Source organism: Diadema antillarum, unplaced genomic scaffold (genome assembly GCF_040938485.1).
Source record: "Diadema antillarum isolate AM-2024a unplaced genomic scaffold, OU_Dant_1.0 seq00000775_RagTag, whole genome shotgun sequence".
NCBI classification, from domain to species: Eukaryota; Metazoa; Echinodermata; class Echinoidea; order Diadematoida; family Diadematidae; genus Diadema; species Diadema antillarum.
Window position 1 is genome coordinate 206,900 of NW_027271664.1, and position 26,079 is coordinate 232,978.

At 38.2% G+C, this 26,079-nt stretch overlaps 1 protein-coding gene across 1 annotated transcript in view; it reads left to right on the forward strand.

Moving 5' to 3' along the window:
• LOC139738924 (liprin-alpha-1-like) overlaps positions 1-26,079 on the forward strand; it is a 173,095-nt gene that overhangs the window by 134,274 nt on the left and 12,742 nt on the right. Inside the window, exons 16-22 of the mRNA XM_071649549.1 lie at positions 1,483-1,622; positions 2,329-2,504; positions 13,077-13,164; positions 13,924-14,206; positions 18,540-18,796; positions 21,743-21,840; positions 22,878-23,122. Coding sequence (XP_071505650.1) covers positions 1,483-1,622; positions 2,329-2,504; positions 13,077-13,164; positions 13,924-14,206; positions 18,540-18,796; positions 21,743-21,840; positions 22,878-23,122 — 1,287 coding nt within the window. The remainder of the gene's footprint in view (positions 1-1,482; positions 1,623-2,328; positions 2,505-13,076; positions 13,165-13,923; positions 14,207-18,539; positions 18,797-21,742; positions 21,841-22,877; positions 23,123-26,079) is intronic.

The window sequence follows — 26,079 nt, forward strand, 5'->3', positions numbered from 1 at the left end:
TAGTACAGGAATAAGCTATGTGACATTTACCTATTAGTTTTTGTTGTCCATTGCAAAGACCCCCCCCCCTTTTTTTTTTCTTTGACAGAAATGCAGGGTATAAGCAGATGGTGTTTATACATTGCAAATATACATTGTAATTTTTCATGATATACCGGTACCCATATGTTGAACCATGCCTTACTTTTGACATACAGTGTGCATGTACATTTATAATACCAGTAGAGTCTGGGCTTTATGCTATGAAAGGCAGGGCTAAAGTTTTCTTTGAACCTTCTTTTCTCTCTTTTAAAATCCTGTAAATTAATCATGTCACAATATCTAAATTTCAAAGACAATAGCATGATGATATATACAATCCATGTCTTTAATTATGGGGAAGATATTGGGAAGTTTAATGGCCAGGTATTAGTTTAATCTGTTATGACAAGTGGATTTTGTTGAAATACATGTTTCCCATAGATACGGTGTACCTGCCAAAGTATGCACAGGACTGGTCTTTAACGGGTTCAATTCATGTCCACAATGTGTCACAACATTTCACCCTGCATTGCAAGCTAGTTGTACAAATGTAAAATTCCAATTTCCAAGTTTCAGGTACTGGTGTCTGTGCTTCTATCTGTTTCATACAGAAGACACAAACAAAAGCCTCACATGAACATTATTACAAAACTATAAATGTTCATCAATTTTTGCCTGCCATCTGCAAGGAATGTGCTAGACCTCCTTTTTCTGAACTACATATAATTCACTCAAAGTAGATGAATTTTTTGTCATCTCTCTTTTCCAAGTAGGAGAGCTACAATTAGTACATGTATGTGATTGAAGGAAAAAAAAAAGTTGTCATTTTTCTGTTTCCTGCAATAGTTGATATAAATACAGAAACTAGCAGTTTCATTTATTGACCTTCTTCTTCCTCCAAATTAGTGTTCCTTTGGCTTGAAAATATCCTTTATACATTTCTTCTTCCTCATTTTGTCTTCAGTGTGTGACCTATGATTAAACTGCCACAGTATAGTCATATAATGAAATGAGCTTTGGCGTATTTCTTTTTGTAACTCCTCACTTTGAATGGTGCGGGAGGCGATGTTTAATATTAAGAGTTTAACTCAGCATTCGATGCAAGATTTGTCACAACACAGCAGACGTCCCCTTGCACCGTAGTTTCATTCTGTGTTCATTTAAATTGGAGTTTCAGTCCAACTTACATCCTTGCAAACAAGATATACTGTATTTCCCATTTCCATCTCATATCCCCATATATACATACATGTCTTCCACTGTATTCATATTTGTAATGGGAATACCAAGTGTGCATGTGTGTGGTGCTTGTGACTATGTTGGAGTTCCTGAAATAATGAATTAATAGCATGATTTCACCCCAAATATATACTCAATTCATGGACCAGTCAATAGTATCATATCTGTGGAGGCCTAAACGTTATTCATTGTTTTCCGCGTGTCGTCTCGTTGTGATTACAGCCCGTTGCCAAGGAGAAGGAGACGGCCGAAGTTCGACCAATCAGGTGCGAGCCCAGCCCGCCCATGTCGCCGCGGTCGCAGCACCTAGAGAAGATGGCCGCCGCGATCGCAGCCCAGGCCAGCCAGAATGAACAAAGAAGGTAGACAGTGAAAGCCATTCATGGCTATAAATACCTTGAAAATTGCATTCTTTTTGCTGATGGTACACAAAGTTTCCTATTTAACTTTTGATTTATCTAATACGCTAAAATGTTTATAACTTTCATTCATTTAGTTTCAACTTTAATTCATCTTGATAGCATAAGGCACTGTTCAACAGTGTTTCCAGTTTAAAAATCTGGGCTGCAGGGTCTTTCATGCTGCCAGAATTTTTGTGACATTGTGTGAATATAAAGCTATGAAAAAAATGTACTAAGTAAATGAAAATAGTGGTAAAGGTTATGATATAGATTAATGCATCACAAAGTGATACACCAGACTGAATTTTCCCCATAGATATGTAGTATTTTTAGAATATACCACTCAATATTAAAAGCATGATCATGATGCATGTTTACAGCTTTTTTTTTTTGCGAGTGGTAGGATGAACCTCAAAACTAATTCTAATGCTGGAGTTGTTTGTTTGTTTGTTTGTTTTTTTTGGGGAAGAGTTGTCATGCAAATGAACATCATCATATTATACACTGCAAGCAGTAAAGTTTGACAACTCCTCATTTTTCTTCCGTTCCAACGTTTCCTCTTTCTCCCCATATTCTCTCCTACCACTTCTCCCCTTCTCTGTTCTCACTAACCCCTCTTCTCACCCCCACCCCCTTCCATCCCCATCCCCTTCTTTCATCTCCATAGAAACTCCATGGAGAGTAACAGCACGCCCAGCCCCCACAGCAGCGCCAACAGCTCCCAGGATTCCCTCAACAAGAGCCTGCAGAAGAAGCAAGCCTCGGGCATCAAGGGCTCGCTGGGCCGCATCTTCGGCAAGAAGGAGAAGCCTGGTAGGCGTGGCAGGGACAGCGTGGACAAAGGTGAGTACGGGGAAGGCGGAGAGGAGATTGGGGTGGGCGGGGGATATCGAGATGGTATGGACACGGGTGAGACTGAAAAGGGGGGTAGGAGATGGGGGGGGGTAGGCATGGCAGGGACAGCGTGGACAAAGGTGAGGACAGGGGAAGGCGGGGCAGAGATTGGGGTGGGTGGGGGATATTTACATGGTATGGACACAGGGAGGCGATGGGGGGGGATAGGTGATGGAAAGGGGAGAGTGGATGGGGGTGATGTGAAGCGTAATGGTTATGGCAGGACTGGAGGAGAGGAGTAGAGAAGGGGATGGAGATGGTGAAGGGAGTGTCAGATAAGGGGGCAAACATTGCAGCAAACATTGCGGAATAAGGTTGAAATTAAAATTGGAGCTGGAAGGGGGGGGGGGAAGGAGTTAGCAGCATGGATAAAGAAGAAACTTAAAGGGAAGCTGGAGAGAGAGAATTGGGTAGGGGCAAGCCCTCCCCCCAAAAAAACAAAAAAAAAAACAAAAAAAAACAAAACAAACCAAAACAACAACACAAAACGAAACGGGTCATTGATGAGATTTATGGAGGGCAGTAGAGAAATGGGGGAATGGACAAGGGGTGCAAACAAATTGAAGGTGAGGATAAGGAGGAGGAGAAAGAGAAGGGAAGAGTGGTTTGGTTGGGGTTGGATGTGGATACTGTGGACAAAGATGAGACCAAGGGAGGGAGATGATGAGGGGTGGGGCACTAATATTATAAAGGATGAGGAGAAGGGTGGAGGTTAATTTTTAGGGAAATTATTTACAGAATAATTGGAAGAGAGCAAAATATTATTGCTCAATAAACCACAACTTACTCCACATTGCACCATCATTTATTTATATGTGACCCGCTACAACAAAAAGGTCCTAAAGTCGCGCACGGTCGAAGCCGTGAAAATCGAGTTTGAAGTCAGAGCATTAAAATTGGTCAAAACTTACGATTTTCTGATTTTGATATATCATTGGAGTCTAACATGTCTTCTTTCATCTGTTGAAATTTTGAAGCAAAATGATCAAAGGAAAGATTAAAAAATAGCGTTTTTCTGAGCCATGTTTTTGGGCATTTCAACGAAGCAGAAACTGGTTCGAAAATTTGGATTGAGCGCCACAGATAGGTTCCGCCCCTAACAACGACCAGAGTGATCTCATTGGTCAGTTTGCTGCTTGCTGCTAACCGAAGCGTGAAGCTCGCACACTGCCCAGTCGACTGGTGCGTGCAGGCGGGGTGCGCTATGCTCAGCCGCTTCTCACATCCTGGTCACTGATTGGTTGGTGAGGAGACCGTCGACGCTGATGTGCTTGAATTAACTCTTCGGGGGTTGCTAGGGCTTACCTTCTATTGTCCAGAGGTGAAAACTAACTTGTGTGTCCCTTGATCGCGATTGCGTCGAAAGGAAGACTTTTAGGGCGCTTTTCTCGAAACAGTGATTTTCCAGACGTCTCGACATGCTCTCTTTTAAACAACGATATCTTCGCAGCCGATTATTTTTATAAGATGTGTTATATATCAATTTAAAGCAGAAAGATTAGGGGATTATATCATGCAATTTTCAAATAATCGACCCCGCCCGACTTTAGGATCATTTTGTTGTAGCGGGTCACATATTTTGTTTAAGTACTAGTATGCTTTGATATAACATGAAGGTAAGACCCTAATCTCGTGAACAGCAATGAAATGAGGTTTGGAGTAAAACAATCATGGTAGAAGCAATTTGGGACCCTTCAAAACATTACTGATTACCATGCCAACCATCACCTGTGTGTCTTCAAAAAGGACCCAAGACAGATATTGATCTCTCGACCGACTGGGATTCTGCTTTTGCGTCGACTTCTCCAACTGCCAGTGGTACTCATTTTTGTGTTTTCTGCCAGTTTGCTTTTATAATGCTCAAGCAGTCAAGTGTGAAATTTGCATCGCCAAATTATAAACCAAGTGGGCATCTATTTGCAGGAATGCCGAGCAGGAAACTAACATCAGCGTAATGAAATAATGATAAAGCATTTCATGAAATGTCTTCTAACTTTGTCAGCCAGGAGTGGAGTTGGCATTATTTCAACCACTGTTTGTGTGCATTTTGCTGCAAAACTGATCAAGCTCAAAAGAAAGTGCAGGGAAAATGTTTAATGCGATTTTACATGTAGTCAGAATCTGAAGAGTGTGGCTTACAGCAGTAGGACCATGGACATGTCTTTATCCATCTTCCTTTCTTCTAATCTGGTTTCCTAGTCCACTGGATCTTAATGATAGTCTTTGATAACCTAGGCATATAAAATAAATTGAAATTGAAATAAAAAATATATATATTTTGAGGATGGGGGGAGTCATGAGGAATGTAATGTTTGTTATCTGTCATTTTCTTGTAATAATAAAAACAAGACATTGTTAAATGACACATGCATATTGTAGGCATGGTTCTTAAAATGAGGGGGAAAAAATGTATGGGGCCCAAATTAAGCGGCATTTTAGAACATTTTTAATATTCTATTGCACTTTTGTAGTTTCTCATAAAAGAAAATGAATGTTGGCTTCTCAACTTAGCGTGGGTTTTACTCCTTCATGCAGGATTAGATCCAGCATCCTCGCAATTAGGACAATTGTATACAACAAATCACAAGTGAAGGGAAACTTGACTTCAGCCAGTAGTGTTTAAAGTGCAGCTGTTGCCCTTTGTTGCAATAGGAAATGTGCCAGAGTGCATGGCAAATCTTAGAAAATGTGGAAGGAGCCGTTAAAGACAAGCAGTTATGCTGACAAGACTTTATTTCCTACTTAACTTCCAAGAGTGTCCTTTGATAAAGGGAACCAAAACTCGAAGAGAAATGTGGATTGAGTGAAAGCAGCAACATTAGTAGAGCACATCAGTTTAAACAATTTGAGGAAAATCGGACAATCGATGCAAAAGTTATGAATTTTTTAATGTTTTGGTGTTGGAACAACTGGATGAGGAGACTACTAGAGTTCATGACATCATGTTTGGACAACAATATGAAGAAAATATAAAGAAAATGCCACAAAAATTCACTTTTCTAGCATAATGAAAGAGCACTTGACTAACCGCTTTCAGAAAGCAGGGGGAATAATTGCTACCCTTAACATATGTCAGTATCAAGTTGATGGAATGTGTAATTTTCATGAAAAATGCATTTTTGTGGAATTCCCTTTATATTTTCTTTATATTTTTGTCCACACTATACGTCATAATCTCCAATAGTCTCCTCATCCAGCGGTTCCAACACCAAAACTTTAAAACTTGTTAACTTTTGCATTGATTGTCCAATTGTCCTCAAACTTTCACTGATGTATTCTACTAATGTTGCTGCTTTCACTCAATCCACATTTCTCTTTGGTTTTTGGTTTCCTTTAATTGTTTCTACTCGGTGTTTAGAGAGTGTCTTTACAAGTGCAGTCTGCTTAAGGAATTATTGCACTAACTTCATTGAGCTTTGAATTAACCCAATATGCTGCATTCATAATACATTTTATATCTCAGTAGTTTGATGACACGGAGTGATTAAACCAAGCATTTCTCATGTAAACCTAATCCTTTGGCAATAATCCTCCAACAGTCCAAAATCCCTTCAGTGCAGTTATTCTAACACATGGTGCGATTATTACAACCATCATATTTACACAACATTCCCGTTACATCAAGAATGGGGAATTACTGAACAAAACAAATCAAAACAATTTTGATAATAAAAAAAGGGGGGACTCTAGTCACTGTGGCATATTTATTGCCAATATATATAAAGTGCTTGACAAATGTAGAGGTACATGCACAATATGTTTTGCTGCCATCCCCGTATTGCAAACTTTTTTGTTTTCCTCATAAAACTATCAGTAGGAGTTTTCTCTTGGCATTGACTAATATTGAGTGTGTAACATTTTACATCATATACCATCTTCACTCACATTTGAAATAGAGAAAATATGGTGTTCTGTCAATATCTGTATCTATTCCTTGCGCTAACTGGCCCTCACCAGTTTTGCAAGGATTGAAATGACACATTTGCTCAAGTATTAAAAGATATTGAGCCAGAACAGTCTAAAACTAGCAGGGATGAAGGGGAATACCACATGTCAGTATTGTGTGTGTCTTGGCTGTTACGTTTTTTAGCTGCAGTGACCTTATATTGATACTGAAATAGATCGTATACCAAGCGTTGTGTACAGACGCTAGTGCCTCTAGCAATAATGCAGTCATCGCCAAAGCAATCACTTACTGTTGTGTGTACTCACCTATCTAGTGAGTACTTTTAATCAAACTCGCTTGCACGCATTAACTCTGTGATGATGATGATCAGTTTGATGGACTGTAGCGTCTGGTGGTGACTTGATTAAACACATGATTTAGTTTTAATGGCTGTTTTTTTTTTTGTTTTTTGTGAGGAATAAATGCAATTGATTATGCACAGTTAGAAACACAAGGTGGATTGTTACGTGTAAGGCAGACTTGCATCTCACTTAGGCATAAAGAGAATAACCTAGCACAGGGAAAATACATTAGTGTGCATAGTTCATTACCTCTGTCATTAACTATTAAGTGGTAGGTACATGTAGACTTGATGAAATGTCACTGGTAGTCCCATATACTGATTTTGAGGTGGGTAAATTTTCATTGTGTACTGAGGCCAAGAGACATAAGAGGAGTATGGAAAACAAAAAAAAAAAAAGAAAAGAAAGAAAGAAAGAAAAACAAGGGCAGAGCTCAGTAGACCTGCAAGTGCATTCAACTCTGCACAAGTCACCTGTGTTTAGACCAGAGAATGAGCTTTTTTTTTTTTGATCGAGTAGCATTTAATTGGCATTACGTCATTCATGGTCCCTTGTCTTATTTCGGTTGAGAAGTTTCCCTGTTGCAAGCAGGATTCAACCTGTGCATCTTTGGCAGGTGCAATGTGAAAGAAAAACTTATTTTATTAATCAGTTTATTAACTTCGATACATGCAAAGTTCACTAGACTTGGTTGAGGAGTTGATATTATGTGTATCTTGTTGATGTTGATGTTTGGACTTTGTGTTAAAGGCAAGATTATCACTTGAGGTATATAGTATTAAAGAGGTACAGCAGACATTTCAGATTGTTCACATGCAAGTAGCTATATGACTAACACATAATGCAGTCATGTAAATGGTACTTGTGTTTATGACATTTAATCTAGTCAATACATACAATGTACCAATTTAGATTTCCTTCTCTTTTTTTTTTTAAATCTTCAAATAACAAATTCTTGCTGTGTACTGTACACAACATTGTACCTTGTAGTCAGAAGATTAAATTCTAGGATAATTTTTGTCCAGCAAAAGTGAATCATGCCACAGAATTTTAAAGGTGTCATTAATCAGTAGCATTAAAAAAAAGGGGGGTGGGGAGCTTGCTAGCAGCAAGTGAAGTTTGCTACATTTATTGTGCTCGAGAAAAAAAGAAAAGAAATATGCTTTGGGTTCTTTATTCCGCTGTCCAGTTGGTGTTTCACTGGTTTTGGGGAGTCAGAAGAAAGTTGGAAGGATCAGTGTTTAGATGGTAGTGAAGTAGAATACTAAAGCACTGACGCCTTGCACTATCACACCATTGACATAGTTGTAGCTTAACAGCAAAATCACATTCTTGTGTGGTAGATTTGCACGCAAGTACTGATTTTTATTATCTAAAATCATACATGTATAATATATTTATTTCCCGCAGTTTATATGCTCATGTAGAATAGATCTCTGTTTTTTGACTTCAAATATGGGCAAACTTTATCCAGAGTCATGCTGCAAAAGAAGTTATGTTTGATATCAAATATATCAATCAAATCGAAGAAAACACACACAAAAAAAAAGATAGTTACATGTTTGACATGTACAATTGATGTCACTGAGTAAGCTACATTTTATGACAGTGTCGTTGTTATTTCTTTCTATAGATATGTGTGGAAATAAGTCTAATTACAATATGTAGGTTGAAATTAAGTCAAATCATGCATAACTTCTTTTTAGCAACATGGCCAATGAAATGTTTAGAATTCTTCCCGAGTTTCACTCGCACCCTCATTTTATGAAGTAGTATATCTGTCTCTTTTTACCAACCTACTGTCTTTGGCACTTCACTTCTCTTACGTCTCCCATCAGCTTTACTTATATGGGAACTGTACCAAGGTACATGTGGCACCGTATTGTTCTGTGTGTTTTTATGCATTCTTAAGCCTGTGTTTCACAACTGCATATCCATGACAAAGGGGTATATACAAATAAACCAGACATGAGCTTTGGGAGTGTCAGATATATTATTAAAGATAGATATATTTTTTTCTTGTATTTTCACATCCTTCTCGAGTATAAAGGTACCAGGAAATATTCAGTAGGCTGCATTTACCAAAAATCCAACTGAATAAGCCCAGGGGTTGGGGAAGGGGGACGCATAGAGAATAGAATTATGCAAAACTAATTCTTCCTTTAGAGAGAGGAAAGAGATTTTGGGGGAAAATTAGATTTATCTGCTAGAAACAAGAGCAAACTTTTTTTTTTCTTTTTTTTAAGGGATTTCTATTGCATAAGTATTTCTTATCTATTTTTTTTTTTTTTTTTACTAATAGAATTACTTTCAAGTTCATACTCATCAATTTATTTGCAATTTGCAATATCTCTGTTCAAGGGGAAAAAAGAAGAAGAGGAAATATTGAAAAAAAAAATACTCCGAAATTTTCATTGTCACATAAAGTAAATGATAGTTAGATGATACTTATGATACTGTAAAAGTGGATATTTTCGTGCGACTAATTTTTCGCGCTTGGCCGGGTGAGAAGAGTTTCGCGTGTTTTTAATTCCGCGGAATTAAGACATCACGCACAGGAACACATGGCAAGCAAAAATATTTGCGTGCTTTTATTTTTGCGCTAGTTTCTGGTTGCGCGAAAATTTCAACACCGCGAAAATGTCCACTTTTACAGTACCCTTTTTCATGGATATGTCTGAAATTGCTTGGTTTGCGGTTCAAAGTTTCCTGTGTGTTTTCTTTCCTGCGTGTTTTTCTTGAGTGTAGTGGACTAACAGCCATTCTCTTCCTTGGTTGTACATTAATATACACTGTAGTCAAGCTGATATTCTGATAACCGTTTCATCCCATAAAAATCTGTCACTAACAACAAATGTCTTCATCATTTACAGCAAAATGAATCCAGCATATTGGCAAACTAACCTCAAGATATGTTATATTGGCCCTTAGGAAATGTTGCAAAATCTATAATAAGTGCATGGACTGAGCAAGCTGTTTTTGTAGGCAAGCCAAAAGCAATAGAGCAATCAATGAGTATAGAGAAAATGATAATAACAACAACAACAACTACAACAAAATGTGTCAGGCTATCAAAATTGTCTGGATAAATTACATTCTCAGTCATAGCCTAGATTTAGAAATTACAGTGTGTACAGTAGAAAGCATCCATCTTTCAGTAAAGTTGAGGCAATCTTTGGTTGGCAGGTTTGCAGTTCGGATGATGTTGACTGCATGGTTTTTACTGTTGTGTCATTTTTTTTTTTCCTTTTTAATTTTGTCCAGAGTGTGAGAGTGCTGTGAAACTTTTCTTTTCTTAGATTTTGCACCTAGTCATACAACTGGGGGTTAAACAAAGCGTTTTCTTCATTTTCAGTGTGTCATGTTAAGGTTGAGTCGTCAATTTCCAATGATTGCAAGTTTAATAAATGGCAAAACATGTTATGTGTAGAATGGTTCAGTTGCGGTGATAAACCTATTGAAAGCAAGCAGTTATAACCATAAGACTTCAACTCATTTGAAGCAATGCAGTTTTAAGGCAATGGGACGACCAGCATACTGGGTTCTAGATCCAAAGACTGATACATAGGAACACATAGCAAGGACTTTACACTGCAACAACCACAAGAAAGTATCAGTTGATACACTCTATAATAACAATGTACTGTATACGCTATATATTTCGCGGGGGTTTTATTTTCGCGAATTTCGCGAGTTGGGAGCTATTCGCGAAATTAACAACACGCGAAAATATTACCTTCCAAAATGAATCCCTTGCCTTGATGATACGAACATTTCAGTACTAGAATACCATGTCACGGCTTTCCGAACAGACCATACTGGCTAAGCTTGTTTACGCACGTCCACGTCTACTTAAGAATACTGTAGAGAGCCAATCCATTATCGCAAAGGGACCACTCGTCAGAAATCTAGCGCAATAGACTTTCCACTTCAAAAATGTTGAATTCTAACTTACTAGTTCGCAGAGTTTGGCAAGTCTTTTTCATGCAGTGTATAACTAGTATCATTCTTATATGCTAGTAAGTTGAAAATTCACACTTTCTTTGCCACTTCATATTTTCTCTGGTCCCCCAATCGCGAATTTAACCACTCGCGAAAATGTGTGACATCGGCAATTCGCGAAAATTATAGCGTATACAGTAGTTGGGTAAAACCTACTTGGAACCGACTTCTTCGACAAGAAATAAACTGTCGGCATACTTTGTGGTTGTTAAAAAATTAGAAAAATTAAGGTACTGTAGGAGTCACTGATGGCACAGAATTTAGCCGTAAAATCAAAGAAAAGCAAAGAATTATGTTTGCCGAAATTGTTTAGACTCCATTTGATTCTCTTTATCATAATTAGCAGTGGTAGTAGGAGTTGTAGCAGTCATTAGCGGTAGTAGCAGTTGCAGAAGTAGCTGTAGTAATTATTATGGTATTATTATAGCTATTATAATCATCATCATCATCATCATCATCATTTACCCGTATGCATTTCCAAAGCTTTGTCATTATCATTATTATTCTATAGTACTACAGGGAATAATTTTCCCCGTATCGCATCGTAATTTGCTATGCATTTTTACACCACTGCTAAACAAACTATCTTTTGTGTAGCACTTACCTTCTCTAGAGGTGTACAGAATGTCATTTGAAATATTACAGGTATTTTTCATCTAAAATTGCTTAATTTACGTATCAAATTTGAGTTGGAAAATAATTTTGCTTATTAGATTTGACTTGTACTCATCTTTCAAAGTTGGATATTTTCTCGGGACTCATTTTTTGCGCTGGGCCACGTTAGAAGAGTTTTGCGTGTCTTTAATTCTGCAGAGTCAAGACATCAACTACAGGAACATATGGCAAGCAAAAATATTTGCGTGCTTGTATCTTTGCGCTAGTTTCTGGTTGTGCAAAATGCGCAAAAATTTCAACGCCACGAAAATTTCCACTTTTACAGAATTACTGAGAAAAGTTAATGGGAGAAAAAAAAAATCAGAAATTGTAGCTTTTTGGAATATGCAGGAACCCTGGATTACATTAGACTGTATATCAAAATCACTGGCAGCCTGTGTGTGTTCAAAACCAACAAATGTGATACAAAGCTGCTGTTAAGGAGGTTTAATACGTATTAAGTATTTTCTTTCTGTCAGTGAAGTTTGTTTGCATTCTTTTCTGATTCTTGTGTGCACTGGCATGCAGAAAGGAGTGATATTTTCTGTGAATGATGCAAATCACTTTTCTTTCCCACGTTGGTGATGGTTACACTTTTTCTTATAATGTAGTAGTTGTAAGTGGAGTCAAATATGGAGCTCATTCACACAACATTGCTCATTTTCATGCATCAAAACTGCATATAGTGCATTAAAGATGTACTGCGCTATTTTAAATCGCAAATTTTCATACAGCAAGCATCCCCTGTACTGGTATGTACATGTAATAATGAAGGAAGCTACGAATAACGTTCTCTACCAGTAGATCTCAGCAAAGATGGTAGTGGCGCCCCCAGTGTCAACTAACAGACTAACACTGCCAAGATACGACTGTGTGGCTGCTCCCCCTTCTGCATTAAAGTGCTACTATTCTCCCCAAATATTTGTATGCTTTTGGTATTTTTAAAAAAATATGAATTGTCTTTATTTTTAAGTGACCTCAATTCAATAACAGTAAATGTCTATATCTTGGCACACGCTGTTGATTCTGTTGATTTCTAATAGCAGAAAAGCACCGTTGTGCTCTCCATCTGCCATGGCTCAGAGATTGTAGCCACCCAAACTCCAAATACTGCACTGCTGTTACAATAATATTGTTTAGCGCGATATGCAGACCTAGATTATGATTCCGTGAAGATGATTTCATAAAAGGTTGGCATGTACGTAACTGCTCTTGACATGTACCACAGCTTTGCAGGAATGTAATGTTTGCAGAAAAGCACCGTTGGGGTTTGGAGATTTTCAAGCAGACAAAAGTATAGCAGTATTAAAGTTTCCTGATACGACAGCAGTGAAATCCCAAAAGCCTTGAAATGAAATTTCAAAGCGTACCATTCAGATACCGTGACAGTTTTAGGAGACATTTTGAGTTCACCAACTGAGCTAGTTTGAGCAGTCTTTTGTCTATGCCATAATAAGAAAATGATTATCGTGCTCATATCTTGTTGAGCTTTATGGGTGTGGCTAATATTTGTCTCTGCCCCTTCCTCCCTTGAACACGGTTGCTAACTCTGTGCGTATTCGTGTGTGTGTGTTTTTGTGTATACACATGTCCCATCTCTCTACCTACCCCTTGCAGCTCATTTACAAGAAGACTCCGCCTCCCAGGACTCCATGGCGATCGGAGTGACAGGGCAGCGGGAGCAGGATAGGAGAAAGAAAAAGAAGTGAGTACTTGGAGATCACTATAGGCAAACTGTGCAATCCTCACTCAATTACATGTTTCTGATCCTGGCTTCTGCACACACCAAATTCAATAAGTGGGACTAGTAAAACAGTTGTAGGCAGATTTTGCAATTCTCGCCCAATGGCAAAATATGTTTCTGAGCTTGGCTTCTGCACACCCCAAATGAAATATGTGGGACTATCAAAGCAGTTCCCTCTTTTATTTTCACATGGCTATTTGACTGGTCCTGAAAATCCCTGCACAATATCGCCGCATGAACAAGGGCTAATATTTCTCCTTGTGTGACAAACACTGATGCATAGATTTATTGATGTGAGTGTCTCATAGTCCATTATGGTATCTCTTGTCTGAGATTTGAAGATGTTTATTATTTAAATCAAGTAAGAATTCCTTGTCTGCATTTCAATCCAATTCAATTCAATTTAATTCAATTTTATTCAACCATTTAATAAGAACATACACTGTATGTATAAATACAAATTGTACAATTGCAGACAAGAATATGCATTTAATTATTTGCTAACATTTAAACATTACCAAGCAACATAATTATTTAGTTTAATGAAGAGAAAACAAAACAGAAACAGAAAAAGGGGGAAAATGGTATAGTGAAGTACCCTTGTACTTTAGATATTTGTTTGACAAGCATCATTATAGCCTGGAAAGAATATGCTAATAAAATGTAGAACTTTCCACGTCCAATGTTGACCTTGCCAAATGATCCCTCTTCATCACACAGGCACGAACTCTTGGCGGAGGCGATACGGGCGGGCACACCATTTGCCCTGTGGAACGGCCCCACCGTAGTGGCCTGGCTGGAGCTGTGGGTGGGCATGCCCGCCTGGTACGTGGCCGCCTGCCGCGCCAACGTCAAGAGCGGCGCCATCATGTCGGCGCTCTCCGACACGGAGATCCAGCGCGAGATCGGCATCAGCAACCCATTGCACCGGCTGAAGCTGAGACTAGCCATCCAAGAGATGGTTAGTCTGACCAGCCCCTCGGCCCCGCCCACATCGAGAACGGTGAGTAGGAGCTAAATGCACCACTAACCTCTCTGGAAAGTAACTAGATATCTCATTGGCCAATCGCTTTGAAGCCACCAAGCCGCCATCTTACAAGGCACATCTCCTTTCTGTTTGTGTACAGATCTCACAACACTGTGTGATCTTGATGACGGTCTCTGCTGGAAAATGTGCACAAATCTCCATAGAGTGTGCCTGGTAACATGGCGGCATGGCGGCTTCACTTGTTTGTACAGTGTGGGGCCAATGAGATATCCAGGTACTTCTGCTAGAGATCAGTGGTACCCCTCCTCAAAAGATGACACTATGCCTTCTATCCCAAATCAACAGACCCCTCCCGCTTTTTTCTCAAATATGAAAGCAACGGAAAAGACCAAAGCAAAACCAGAAACAGATAGAAAGAAATGAAAGTAGAAGAGCATATTTTGTTATTTCTGTTGGGTGATAAAACAAGCAGCCCTCAATTGTCAGTCACACGTATATTATGTCAAATCTTATGCAAAGTGAATTGATTTAGAGTTAGCCTTGTTTCCAGACACTCGTCTTCTGCATCTTTAGCCCCAAATAGCGTTGAAGTTTTATATCCATGATGAATAGCAAGGTATTTCTGAATCAAGATTAAGCAGCAGGCTGTGTCTCAGCCGCGGTGCATTATAATTTTGCGCTTTGGTTTTTACAAAATTTTGAACTCACAGTATTCTAGTAAATGCATTTGTTGAAAACTAGAAAATTGTCAAATTGTCAAATTGCTGTTACCAATGTACACTGTTCTTAAAATCTTATGAAAATGGGAAAAAAAATGTGCACAGGATATATTGTTCCTTTTCAGTATTTACTTCATCTGCAATGTTACAGTACATAGTCCATTGATTTGCTGGTAAAATGAATTATTTCATATTCAAAATGAAAATGGGAACACAGGGTATGCTAGTTTGAGACCTTAATACCAAGTAATAGTCCCCCATAACAAGTGCCTACCTTGGTGTATTAATGGCAGTCATTTATTTGGTACACAGTTTAACTTTCTATTTAATGCATTTTATATAAATGACATATTTATCAGTACATTAATAATGGTGCTCAGGTGATATTAACTTTTTACAAGTAAACAACAACAACAACAACAACAACAACAGATGTTTGAATTATACATGTACACCACAAATCCCCGCCCCTGTGTTAGCATGTGTTATTTGGGAATGTGAAAACTAGTGGCATGCTTGTGTACCTGTGTATCAGGCAAGGTTCTTGGAAATGTTAATGGTGCTGCTTACTGGGAAACGAATAAAGGGACGAAATTATACCAAAGCAAACACAAACTTGAAGATGAAAAAAATGAAAGTCGAAAATATCAGATCACATTCTTCGAAAGAAAAGTTTCAGTCTAACTCTACTATAAAATCTAGTCAGTTATGCCAAGTATGCACTTGAATTCATCAGGTTTTCGTAGTAACTATTTTGTATGTATGTTTTTGTCATTATCAACTCATACATGTTTCATAATGACATACAGATTTACAATGATTGATTTATAACTTTTGAGTGATAAAGAAGCTTTTGGTCCGTGATTCTGCAACCTAAAATGAACACCAACATGTGGCCAACATAAAGTTCAAATAAAAGAGCAGGGCTTAATTCCACCTATAAATACAAACTATTTATGATGAAAATTATGATATTGAGGTACATCATCAAGCTACTAGACTTATCCCTTGGGGCTTGATGCATCAATTCAAGCATTAAAATGTCGTTTGATAGAGCTGGATTAATTTGAAACAGAGTTTATGCATGAGACAGACTGCATGTAAAAGAGCATGGATTTTGTAGATCCATTATTTTAAGTTTGAACTGAACTATAATTTCTGAACCAGGTACATTTCTCAGAAAAAATTTACCCCTAAAATCCAGCGTACAACTTACAGTATTTCCCGAAGCGGTTGCAAATTTTGTATTTATAGTCCTTGATTGCAACATCCCTCGAGTTAATTCTCAGATTTCCACTATGATGGTAATACATTGTTAAGTGTTTTATATACAGTGTTATTTTGAAGTTACAAATCTTTCACAGACTTTCTTTATACTTGATGATACTTCCTTTCCTGGGATAAGGAAAAATGCATTCATGTCAACATCAATCTGTTGAGACATGAACAGTTTGGTGAACTCTCCTTGCAACCCTTTTAAAACATAGACTTCATTGTGATTATGAGGCATGTTTTAAGGGAAATTATTATTTTTTTTGTGCTTGGTTTAAATTTGTCTTGTTGCATCTTGATTTTTGTTGCTTGGTATGTTGTTCAAATTTTCTGTTGAATATCTCAGTGTCTGTCGTTATATGCTAAGTGTTTTATTGTTGCTGTTTTTTATTCCCTCAAATGTGACCGTGCACCACAAAACGAACAAAAAGTAGCACCCCTTCATTTCACGTGAGGACTCAAGAAAAGTGAAATGGTTCAACCAAGTTAATTTTGAGCTTTCCATATTTTCTGAAAGAATTATTCTTCTTCTACATTATTCTTGAGTTTGGAATCATAAAATGAATGGGAAAGTGCATTTTCAGTAGTTTTTCTACAACCCTTTTTTTGTAGAGAAGTGAGATGAGGTATGTGTTAGAGGCCCCTCTTCATTTTTTGATAACCCTTTGCAAACTCTTCACTTTCAAGTTTGATAACTTTGAAAAGGATAACACTACTGCTTTGAAAGTTGGCAGTAATCATGGGCAGAGTGTTTAGATAGAGCATGCTCAATTTCAATTTAATCTGATTATCCCTTCATTGTTGTTGCTCCAGTGGTGTACATCCAGGTGTTTTTTTTTTTGTCCCATTCATCGCACAGCTATCACTGTTTGGTAAAGATTAAATGCTTGAATGAACAGATAGACCCTGTACTTCAGAGCCTCTTTTCTCGGTTTGCACTTTTTCAGATTGTGTGCTTTCTTTCCAGTATTTAGATAGGTTAGGAGTGTCCATTTGAATTGAGTTATACATCATTTTAAAGCTTAGAGTCTGCCATTTTAGAATCTGTCCTTAACTAAAAATCCATGTCTGGCGACTTTTTGTTTGTTTTGTGGTGCAGGGTCACAAATGATGTTTTGCATGTACAAGTAAAGCCTGAACGTAAATTTGTTTTGTTTGCAAATGACTGGTAAATATGAATCATGGAATGAAGATAACTACTTACACATGATTGGTAACCATTTAATCTATGTATCCCAAGTGATTATGTTTTGTTTTTGTTTCTTTGGGGAATACATTTGGAAAACAGAAAAAAAAAGAGAGGAAAAATATCACTTGATTGCTGCTTTGGTGGGTGGGATGCTTCCAAAAACTCTTCCAACAAAATTGCATAAATTTACCCAAAATTCTATTTACTGAAGAAACTCTGTCATTTTCTCATGACTATAAAACAGTTTGAGTTTACAATTTGCAAGAGCTGAATCTGACAAATATTTTTTTTCCCTACAAAGTGCTCTCTTTTAAAAGCATTTTATGAGTTGCCAGAGGTCTTGCCTGTCATAAAAGAAGGGAAGAACTTCAAATATTGTGTATTTAAAGGGATCTTACAGTTTTGGTTGAGACCTAATTTGGGGTTTCTAACATTTTTTTGGTGAAATAATGAGAAACCTTTTATAAAATATGAAAGAGCATGTAATTCTATGAGGAATTCAATGTTTATTTGATGAAAATTGGCTTTGAAATGGTCGAGATATCAAAAAAGAGCGATTCTCAAAAAGTGTGGGACCCACACTTTATTACGATCGCTTTGTTTTACTTTGTTTTTGGATGTTTCAGTCATTCCAAACCCGATTTTCATCAAATAAACTTTAAATTCCTCTTAAAATGGTATGCCCTGTACTATATCATAAGTGTTTTCTTGGTATCTCGCAAAAAGTTAAAAGCCCAATTCTCATCTCCACCAATACTATACTATCCCTTTAATGAATCAAATACAGAGGTTTTGAAAAGGAGGCATTTTAGTAATCATTTTCTAGAGAATTGTGTATGTTGACAATATCAAGAATTTGTACCCTTTGCACAAATATATGTATGTATTTCTTGGTCACTTTTTTTTTTTTTTAGCATGATGCAGTTAAAGCACATTTTTGTATGTATATTTTATGAATGAAATGTTAACTGTTCCTTTTACTTTGGGAATTATATCATGTGGTAGACTAGTGCATGCTTGTTGGTACTAACTGGTGCACCTTGCTTCTTCCTTATCTGTGTGTATGTGGAACGCTTCGCCCCCCCCTACCATACCCTACACACGAATACACACTATACATATACATACACACACTTGCACTCTGTAACTCGTACAAATGCGACTGCAGTCTGACAATCTCAATGCCCCCTCGCAACCGCCCCCGAAACCGACTCCCCCGCCCCCACCCCCTCCCCACCCCATCGAGCAGACGCTGGCCTTCGGCGAGATGGGCCACGAGTGGATCGGCAACGAGTGGATGACCAGCATCGGACTGCCCCAGTACCGCTCCACCTTTATGGAGTGTCTGGTGGACGCCCGCATGCTTGACCACTTGACCAAGAAGGACCTGCGCGGACAGCTCAAGATGGTCGACAGCTTCCACAGGTAAGGGACCCTGCCACCCCTTTCCCTTCCACATGAGTGTCATGGAATAGTCTAGGGCACTGTTACCTGAGTGACAAGTAGGAATGTACCATTTGCAAGAAAGGGTAATGTTAGCTCTTGTGTGTCACTGTTTAGGGATGTATTGCAGATGGCCTGTCAAAAAGAAAGTTCCCTGTCCCTCTACCCCCAACCCCCCAACCCCCCAACCCCACCCCCATTACTGCCATGGAATAGGCAATGTACCATTTGGGAGAAAGGGTAATGTCAGCTCTTGTGTCTGTGTGTGGAGGTTATGCCAGATAGCCTCTCAAAAGAATCTATCCTGAGTGGTAACACACACACAAAAAAACCTGACAGCTCCACTAATACACATTGTGGGTCGGATCTTTTCTGTAGGTACAGTAGAGTCTGTAAAAGTATGAACAAACAGGTCCTTCCCCATCACTGTCATGGAAAAGTCCATGGTCACTATTACATGAGTGACAAGTAAGAATGTACCATTTGCAAGAAAGGGTCATGTTAACTCTTGTGTGTCAGTGTTTAGGGATGTATTGCAAATGGCCTGTCAAAAGAAAGTAACCTGCCCCTCTACCCCTACCCCCACCCCCATTACTGCCATGGAACAGACAATGGTATTAAACTATTATGTGGATTGTAAGTAGGGATGTACCAGTTTGGAGAAAGGGTAATGTTAGCTCTCGTGTCTGTGTATGGAGGTGTAAGCCAAATGTGACTCTGCACCTCAAAACAAACAAAAAGTCGCCAGACATGAATTTTTAGTTAAGACCATATTCTGAAAGAACAGACTTTAAGCTTTAAAATGATGTATAACTCAAATCAAATGGACTCTCCTAACCTATCTAAATATTGGAAAGAAAGCACAAACTCAGGAAAAGTGTGAACTGAGAAAAGAGGCTCTGAAGTACAGTGTCTATTCAAGCGCTTAATCTTTACCAAACCGTGCTGGCTGTGCGATGAATGGGACAAAAAACAGGAAGTAAACCACCAGAGTAACAACAATGAAGGGATTATTAGATTAAACTGAAATTAGGCATGCCTCATTAACACATTCTGTCCATAATTAATGCCAACTTTCAAAGCAGTAGCATTATCCTTTCAAAAGTTATTAGAGTTGAAAGTGAAGAGTGTGGACAAGATTTTTCAGAAATGATAAAGGGATTCTAAAGACACACCTAATCACACTATTCTACCAAAAATGTTTGAGATAAACTGCTAAAAAAACACACTTTCCTGCCCGTTTTATGATACCAAATTTTAGCATAATGTAAACGAAGACCCGCTCTTTCAGAAAATATGAAAAAGTCAAGTTCGGCTAGGTTGACCCATTTCACTTATTTTCAGTCCTCACGCAAAATCAGTGTGTGCGACTTTATGTTCGTTTTGAGGTGCACGGTCACAAATGGCCTGTCAAAAGAAAGTACCCTGAATGGTGACTAAAAAAAAAAAAAAAAAAAAAACAGCTCCACTAATTCACATTGTGGCCAAAATCTTTACAGTAAATTCAGTCTGTAAAACAATGAACGCACAGGTCCCTCCATGTCACTGTCATTGAATAGTCCTTGGTTAGATGAGTGACAAGTACATGTAGGAATGTACCATTTGCAAGGAAGGGTAATGTTAGCTCTCATATCAGTGTTTATGGGTGTGTGCCAGATGACCTGTCAAAAGAAAGTACCCTGAATGGAACTTCCAAAAAACAAAACAAAACAAAACAAAAGCTTATTATGGGTTAGTTCTTTTCTGTAGGTATACAGTCTGTAAATGTATGAACACACAGGATTCTCCCCATCACTATATGGAATAGTCACTGTCACATATGACAGGTAGGAATATACCATTTGCAATGAAGGGTAATGTTAGCTCTCGTTTGTCAGTGTATGGTTATGTATGGCAGATTTGCTCTCAAAAGAAAATATCCTGAATGGAATTATTTAATTAACAATTTATAGTTTTGTATAGCTTTTAGGGTTAAGACCAGATGGGACAGGAAAGCGAAATATTTTATACCCTTGTTGTTTTTACCAGTCTCTGTGACACATGAATTGATCATAGCATCATAACTCACATAAACTTTGGACGCAACTCCAGCAGATGGCCCTTATCGAAATACAGACCCGCTACAACAAAAGGATCTGAATGTCGGGGAAGGACAATTTTCTGAAAAGGGCATGATATTATTCCCTGACTCTTCTTCTTTAATTTCATTTATAGCACAACTCATAAAAGTACTCCGTTGCGGAGATATCGATGATTTTATTAGCGCATGTCAAGTAGTTGAGGAAATCATAGTTTGGAGAATAACGCCTTCAAAGGTTTCCTTCTGACGCTATCATGATCAAGGGGAGGCGAGACAGTTTTCACCACTTTACAATAGAAGACATGCTCCTGGCGACCCCCGTGATGTTCATTCAAGCTTAGCGCCAGCGGTCTACGCACGACCAATCAGTAATCAGGATGCCATGCATTGACCAATAAGATCACTCCCTCATTGCTAGGGGCGGAGCCTAGCTGCGGCGCTAAATCCAAATCTTCGGACGCGTTTCTGTTACGTTGATAGTCAGAAAATCATGGCCCAGAAAAACACTGATTTCTTGCCTTTCCTTTGATCATTTAGCTTCGAAATTTTGGCAGATGATAGACAAAACATTAGAGTACAAAATAATGCCAAAAACAGAAATCCGATGGTTCTGACCAATTTTGATGACATGACTTCAAACTCGTTTTTCTCTGCTCAGCCGTCAGCGACTTTAGGATCCTTCTGTTGTAGCGGGTCACATATGTAGGATAGACAATTAACCCTTACTGTGCCAGGGACTTTGGACAGTGTGTACAGTGCTATAGGGTGTACTGTGACAATCAGCACTCAAAAGCACACGGGTTAAGAAACAAAACTGACATAAGTCCGGCTACTCTCTTCTGACACAGGAATAGCTTCCAGTACGGTATCCTCTGCCTCAAGAAGGTCAACTACGACAGGAAAGAGCTGGAGAGGAGGAGAGAGGAGAGTGCGACGGAGGTCAAAGGTTAGTTTGATAGTCGCTTGACGATGACTGTTGATGCTACCCGCTGCCATTGTGGAAAGCAGCAGTACTCAGAAGAAAGTGTACCTCACATAGTTTGAATCTCTCTTGGAAGGCATTTGATACTATGTTTGGTGAGAGTTGTAAGAGCCTATGCCTTTATAAAGATGCTTACAATCCACAAAGTGTAGTTTCCATATATTGAATTTCTCTCAGATAGAACAGCTGATAGTATATTCTGTCAGAAGGTTCAAGGACCTCTGCCTTTGTAAAGAAATTCTCCACAAAGTGTAGTTAATGCATTTTTTAATCTCTCTCAGAAAGTCAAAGATAGTAATACATTCTGTCAGATTTTGTAAGAACGTATACATTTGTACCTTTTGTACATGTATACATGATGGAAAGATGCACTCCACTCTGTGTTAATCATGAAGTCGTTCACTCTTCTAACAATCTAATGAAGATGTTAAAGTGTTAATTTGATAGTTGGTTGTTTAATAGTAGTATATGTGTTGCCCTTTCTCGATGGAAATCCAAAAGAGCACTTGGCCTGGCTCCTCCAAGGAGCATGGAAAATGTTTGCTTTATGCGTCTCGGGAAACACGTGAAGGAACACTATATTACTTTTTATCATTTTAAATGAAATTAAGATTTCTTATTTCCTTTGTGTTCTTTTGCTACTGTGACAAGAAAATTTAATATATAGTTCCTGTAAAGAGAAGGTAGCACTGAAGTCAACCAAAATGTGAAGAATTCATAGCTTTTGAAAAGATCATTTGAGTCTCCTCAAACGTTCACTTTAATGTTCCATTGGCTGAATTTTCATTGGCTGCTTCGGGAAACTAACCCTGTATGTGAAAATCAGCCATATTGTGTTCATTGTCTGTACTATTTCTTGGCTTATCATGATATTACAACTGGGAGTTGCAAATAAAGAGAGATTAAAGGACAGTAAAACTGTTTACTAATTGGTGTGACTGCACCCTTCCATCCCCCTCCCTCCACCAATACTGTACCCCCCCCCCCCCCCCCCCAATCAGATGTACTCGTCTGGAGCAACGAGCGGGTCATCAAGTGGGTGTGCTCCATCGGACTCAAGGAGTTTGCAAACAACCTCAAGGAGAGCGGCGTGCACGGGGCTATCCTGGCCCTGGATGAGACGTTTGACGTGGGCACCCTGGCCCTGGCCCTGCAGATCCCTACGCAGAACACCCAGGCGCGGCAGACCCTGGAGCAGGAGTTCAACAACCTCCTCACCGTCGGCACGGAGCGGAGGCTGGAGGAGGTGAGGGGATGAGAGGAGATTTCATTGGTGGTGGTGGTGGTGATGATTGATGGATGCTTGTAATCCGGTTGCTCTCGTTTCTAGTGCTGATGTTGATGATGATAGTTGTGGTTGCTCTGATGACAGACAATCTGTAGACAGTAATGTAGGAGGAGTTGATGATGATGATGAATGCGGGGATGATAAATATATATGACGATTGCTGTAGTGACTAATGTAGACAGCAGTGTATGAGGGAAAGATGGTGATGGTGATGGTTATTATAATGATGATGATGAGAATGATAGTGATGATGGTGATGATGATGATAATGGTTACTATGGTGACCAATATCTATAGACAGTAATGGAGTAGGGTAAGGTGACGGGGATACCAGATAAATCTAGTGATGATAAAGATGAAGCTGAAAAGAAAAGTGATGACACTGATGTTTCAGCGATGATGACTCCTCTCCGGTAGCATGGGAGGGAGGCTAAAGAGGGAAATGGTTGCTTGGATGTGCAAATGATTACTAGGATGATGATCATAATGGTGATGTGACAATCATGCCATGTAGTTTGTATGCCACCCAAATTCTATAAAAGGAAAGAGTCAGTGGTAAACTCAACCTTAATATGCAAGGAGTAGGCTAGAGGAAGTGATCAAATGTATGGATCATGATGGCAATGATGTTGATAATGATGCATTGATGATGCTGATGATGAAGATGATAGTGGTGGTTGATATAGACACTTAACACCTGAGATACAATGTAGATAAAAAGCAAGTCAAAAGCACTAGACACTACCAACTCTTCATTCGCTCATTCACATCTGTCTTCACTAGTAGAAGTTTGTTTTAAGCAAATTTTGTTTTCATTAAAATTCATCCCACACGTTTGTATCTCCAATATTGTTCACCTCTGTGAACTGAAAGGGACAAAAATTTATAGCATCTCACAAATTCTGATACATTTTTCACTGGGATGTCATTATATTTTAAGTTTGTTTTGAAAGGCACAAATGCATTAGCCGTTTCTGTCTTTATTTACATCTTGATATTTTGAGTGTGCATATTGTCTCTGAAATAATAACACAACCACACACACACATTGATGATTTGCAGTAATATGATATTTCAATATTTCACTCACAATTTGATTTAACCATTGTCACTACACCTGCATAGATCCAATTGAATCCAATGAAAAGGGAAGTCTTAATGCATCCAAATGTCATTTTTGTGTGAGGAAAATTTAGTGAAAGGACAAATAGAAGGTGAAAATGTTGTGACAGTTTCAGATATTCTATTTTAGTTAGATATCGTCAAACAGCTAGAAATAATTCTAAAGTCCTAAAGTATTTTGAAGAAGAAATACAAGTCTACAATGGACAATATCAATTGTGGCATTTTTGGTTTATGGGTTTTCACCTATTTTCCACATCAAATGCCAAAATATAGATGTACAAGACAACAAGGGAAGTCAAATGCAACAAATAATATAGAAGATTTGCTGAACAGATATTATTTGTGTTTTGAACTTTTCCCCCTTTGTTCACGGAACTCAAGACTTGAAGAATATTAACGTGAATCGTCTTTGTATGATGTTGTGTGTATGTTTGTTACTAAACTTAGTAGTTTAATGGGAAAGGGGAGGTAGGCTGGATGTTTGTGTGTTTGTCTTGAGTAATGTATTCACATTGGTGACTTTGAGTGATGTGAATGTGTAGTGTACGTACACCTGTTTTGTGATTTGATGATGTGTTTCTCTGGCAGTGCACTGAAGTACTCCCATGTCAAAATGATAATGATTTGATTTGATATTAATTTGAAGATTATATATCAGAAATAATCATGCAGATAACTCAACTGCCTGTGTGCCCATATTTACGACTATAATATTACTCATAATGAATGGTTTAACAATGGATTGCGCAAAAAAAAAAAAATGATTAATGCTGCTGTCTCTATATTCGCAACGTTTGACTTCTGAAGATGATAAACTAACGGAGATTTGGCCTATAATATCAGAATTTATCGATTGCATTTTTAGTAATAATGCACTGAATGTATTTATGATTAATTCATTGTTTGTTGAAATGTATGTACATGTATGAATACCCTTCAAATGTGTTATATAGCTCAACAATTCTTTTTTATTTTAACAACATTCTTTTATTATTATTGGTTAGACCTGGCTGAACTGTTCTGATCCATAACTTTGCCTGATTTCTGTTCGAACATAGATCCGTCTTTCATTTCATGTTATTCCTCCATTTTTTTTCTTTTTTAATCTTGTGTCCAAATGCATTGCATGCACACGAAATACATAGTGTACACAAGTGTAGTGCATGAGGGCGCCCTACTAGTTGTTTCCTTTATTGTAGCCGTTTCCTTTGATGCTAGCCATAGATAGCCTGTTGCTGTGTGTAACCATTTTTCCTTTTTATTTCGGACTTTATTCTTGATATGACACAAAACATTCTTCATGAGCCTATTTCTAGAACTACTCTGACAAGAATTCACATAGAACCGCTTTTAGCAATCCACGATAAAGTGGAAAATGACACCCATCTTCCCCCCCCCCCCCAAAAAAAAAAGGGGGGGAGGTAAGAAGGCAGATTAACAAAAAATATCTTGAGGTTCCCTTTCAGAAGACTATCTAAAACCAAAAAAAAAAACCCTTATACTCACAAATAAAACAACTTTCATTCTCAGAGAGAGAAAAAAAAACAACCTGTGTGCAAGAATCTGTTGAACACATAACAAAAGACAAAAACACCAACCCCCACGAACACTGTCCGTTAACTAATTAGTCACTAATGATAATTCGAATGATGAAACATGACATAACCCAGTCCCTCCATTTGAATGACTTTAATACTACTTTCGAACATATACTGTAGCTTTGTCAAGCTCAATACCTACCTTCTCTCTACTGGAAATTCTTTGTCTATTTCTACATTTAATCATAGTTT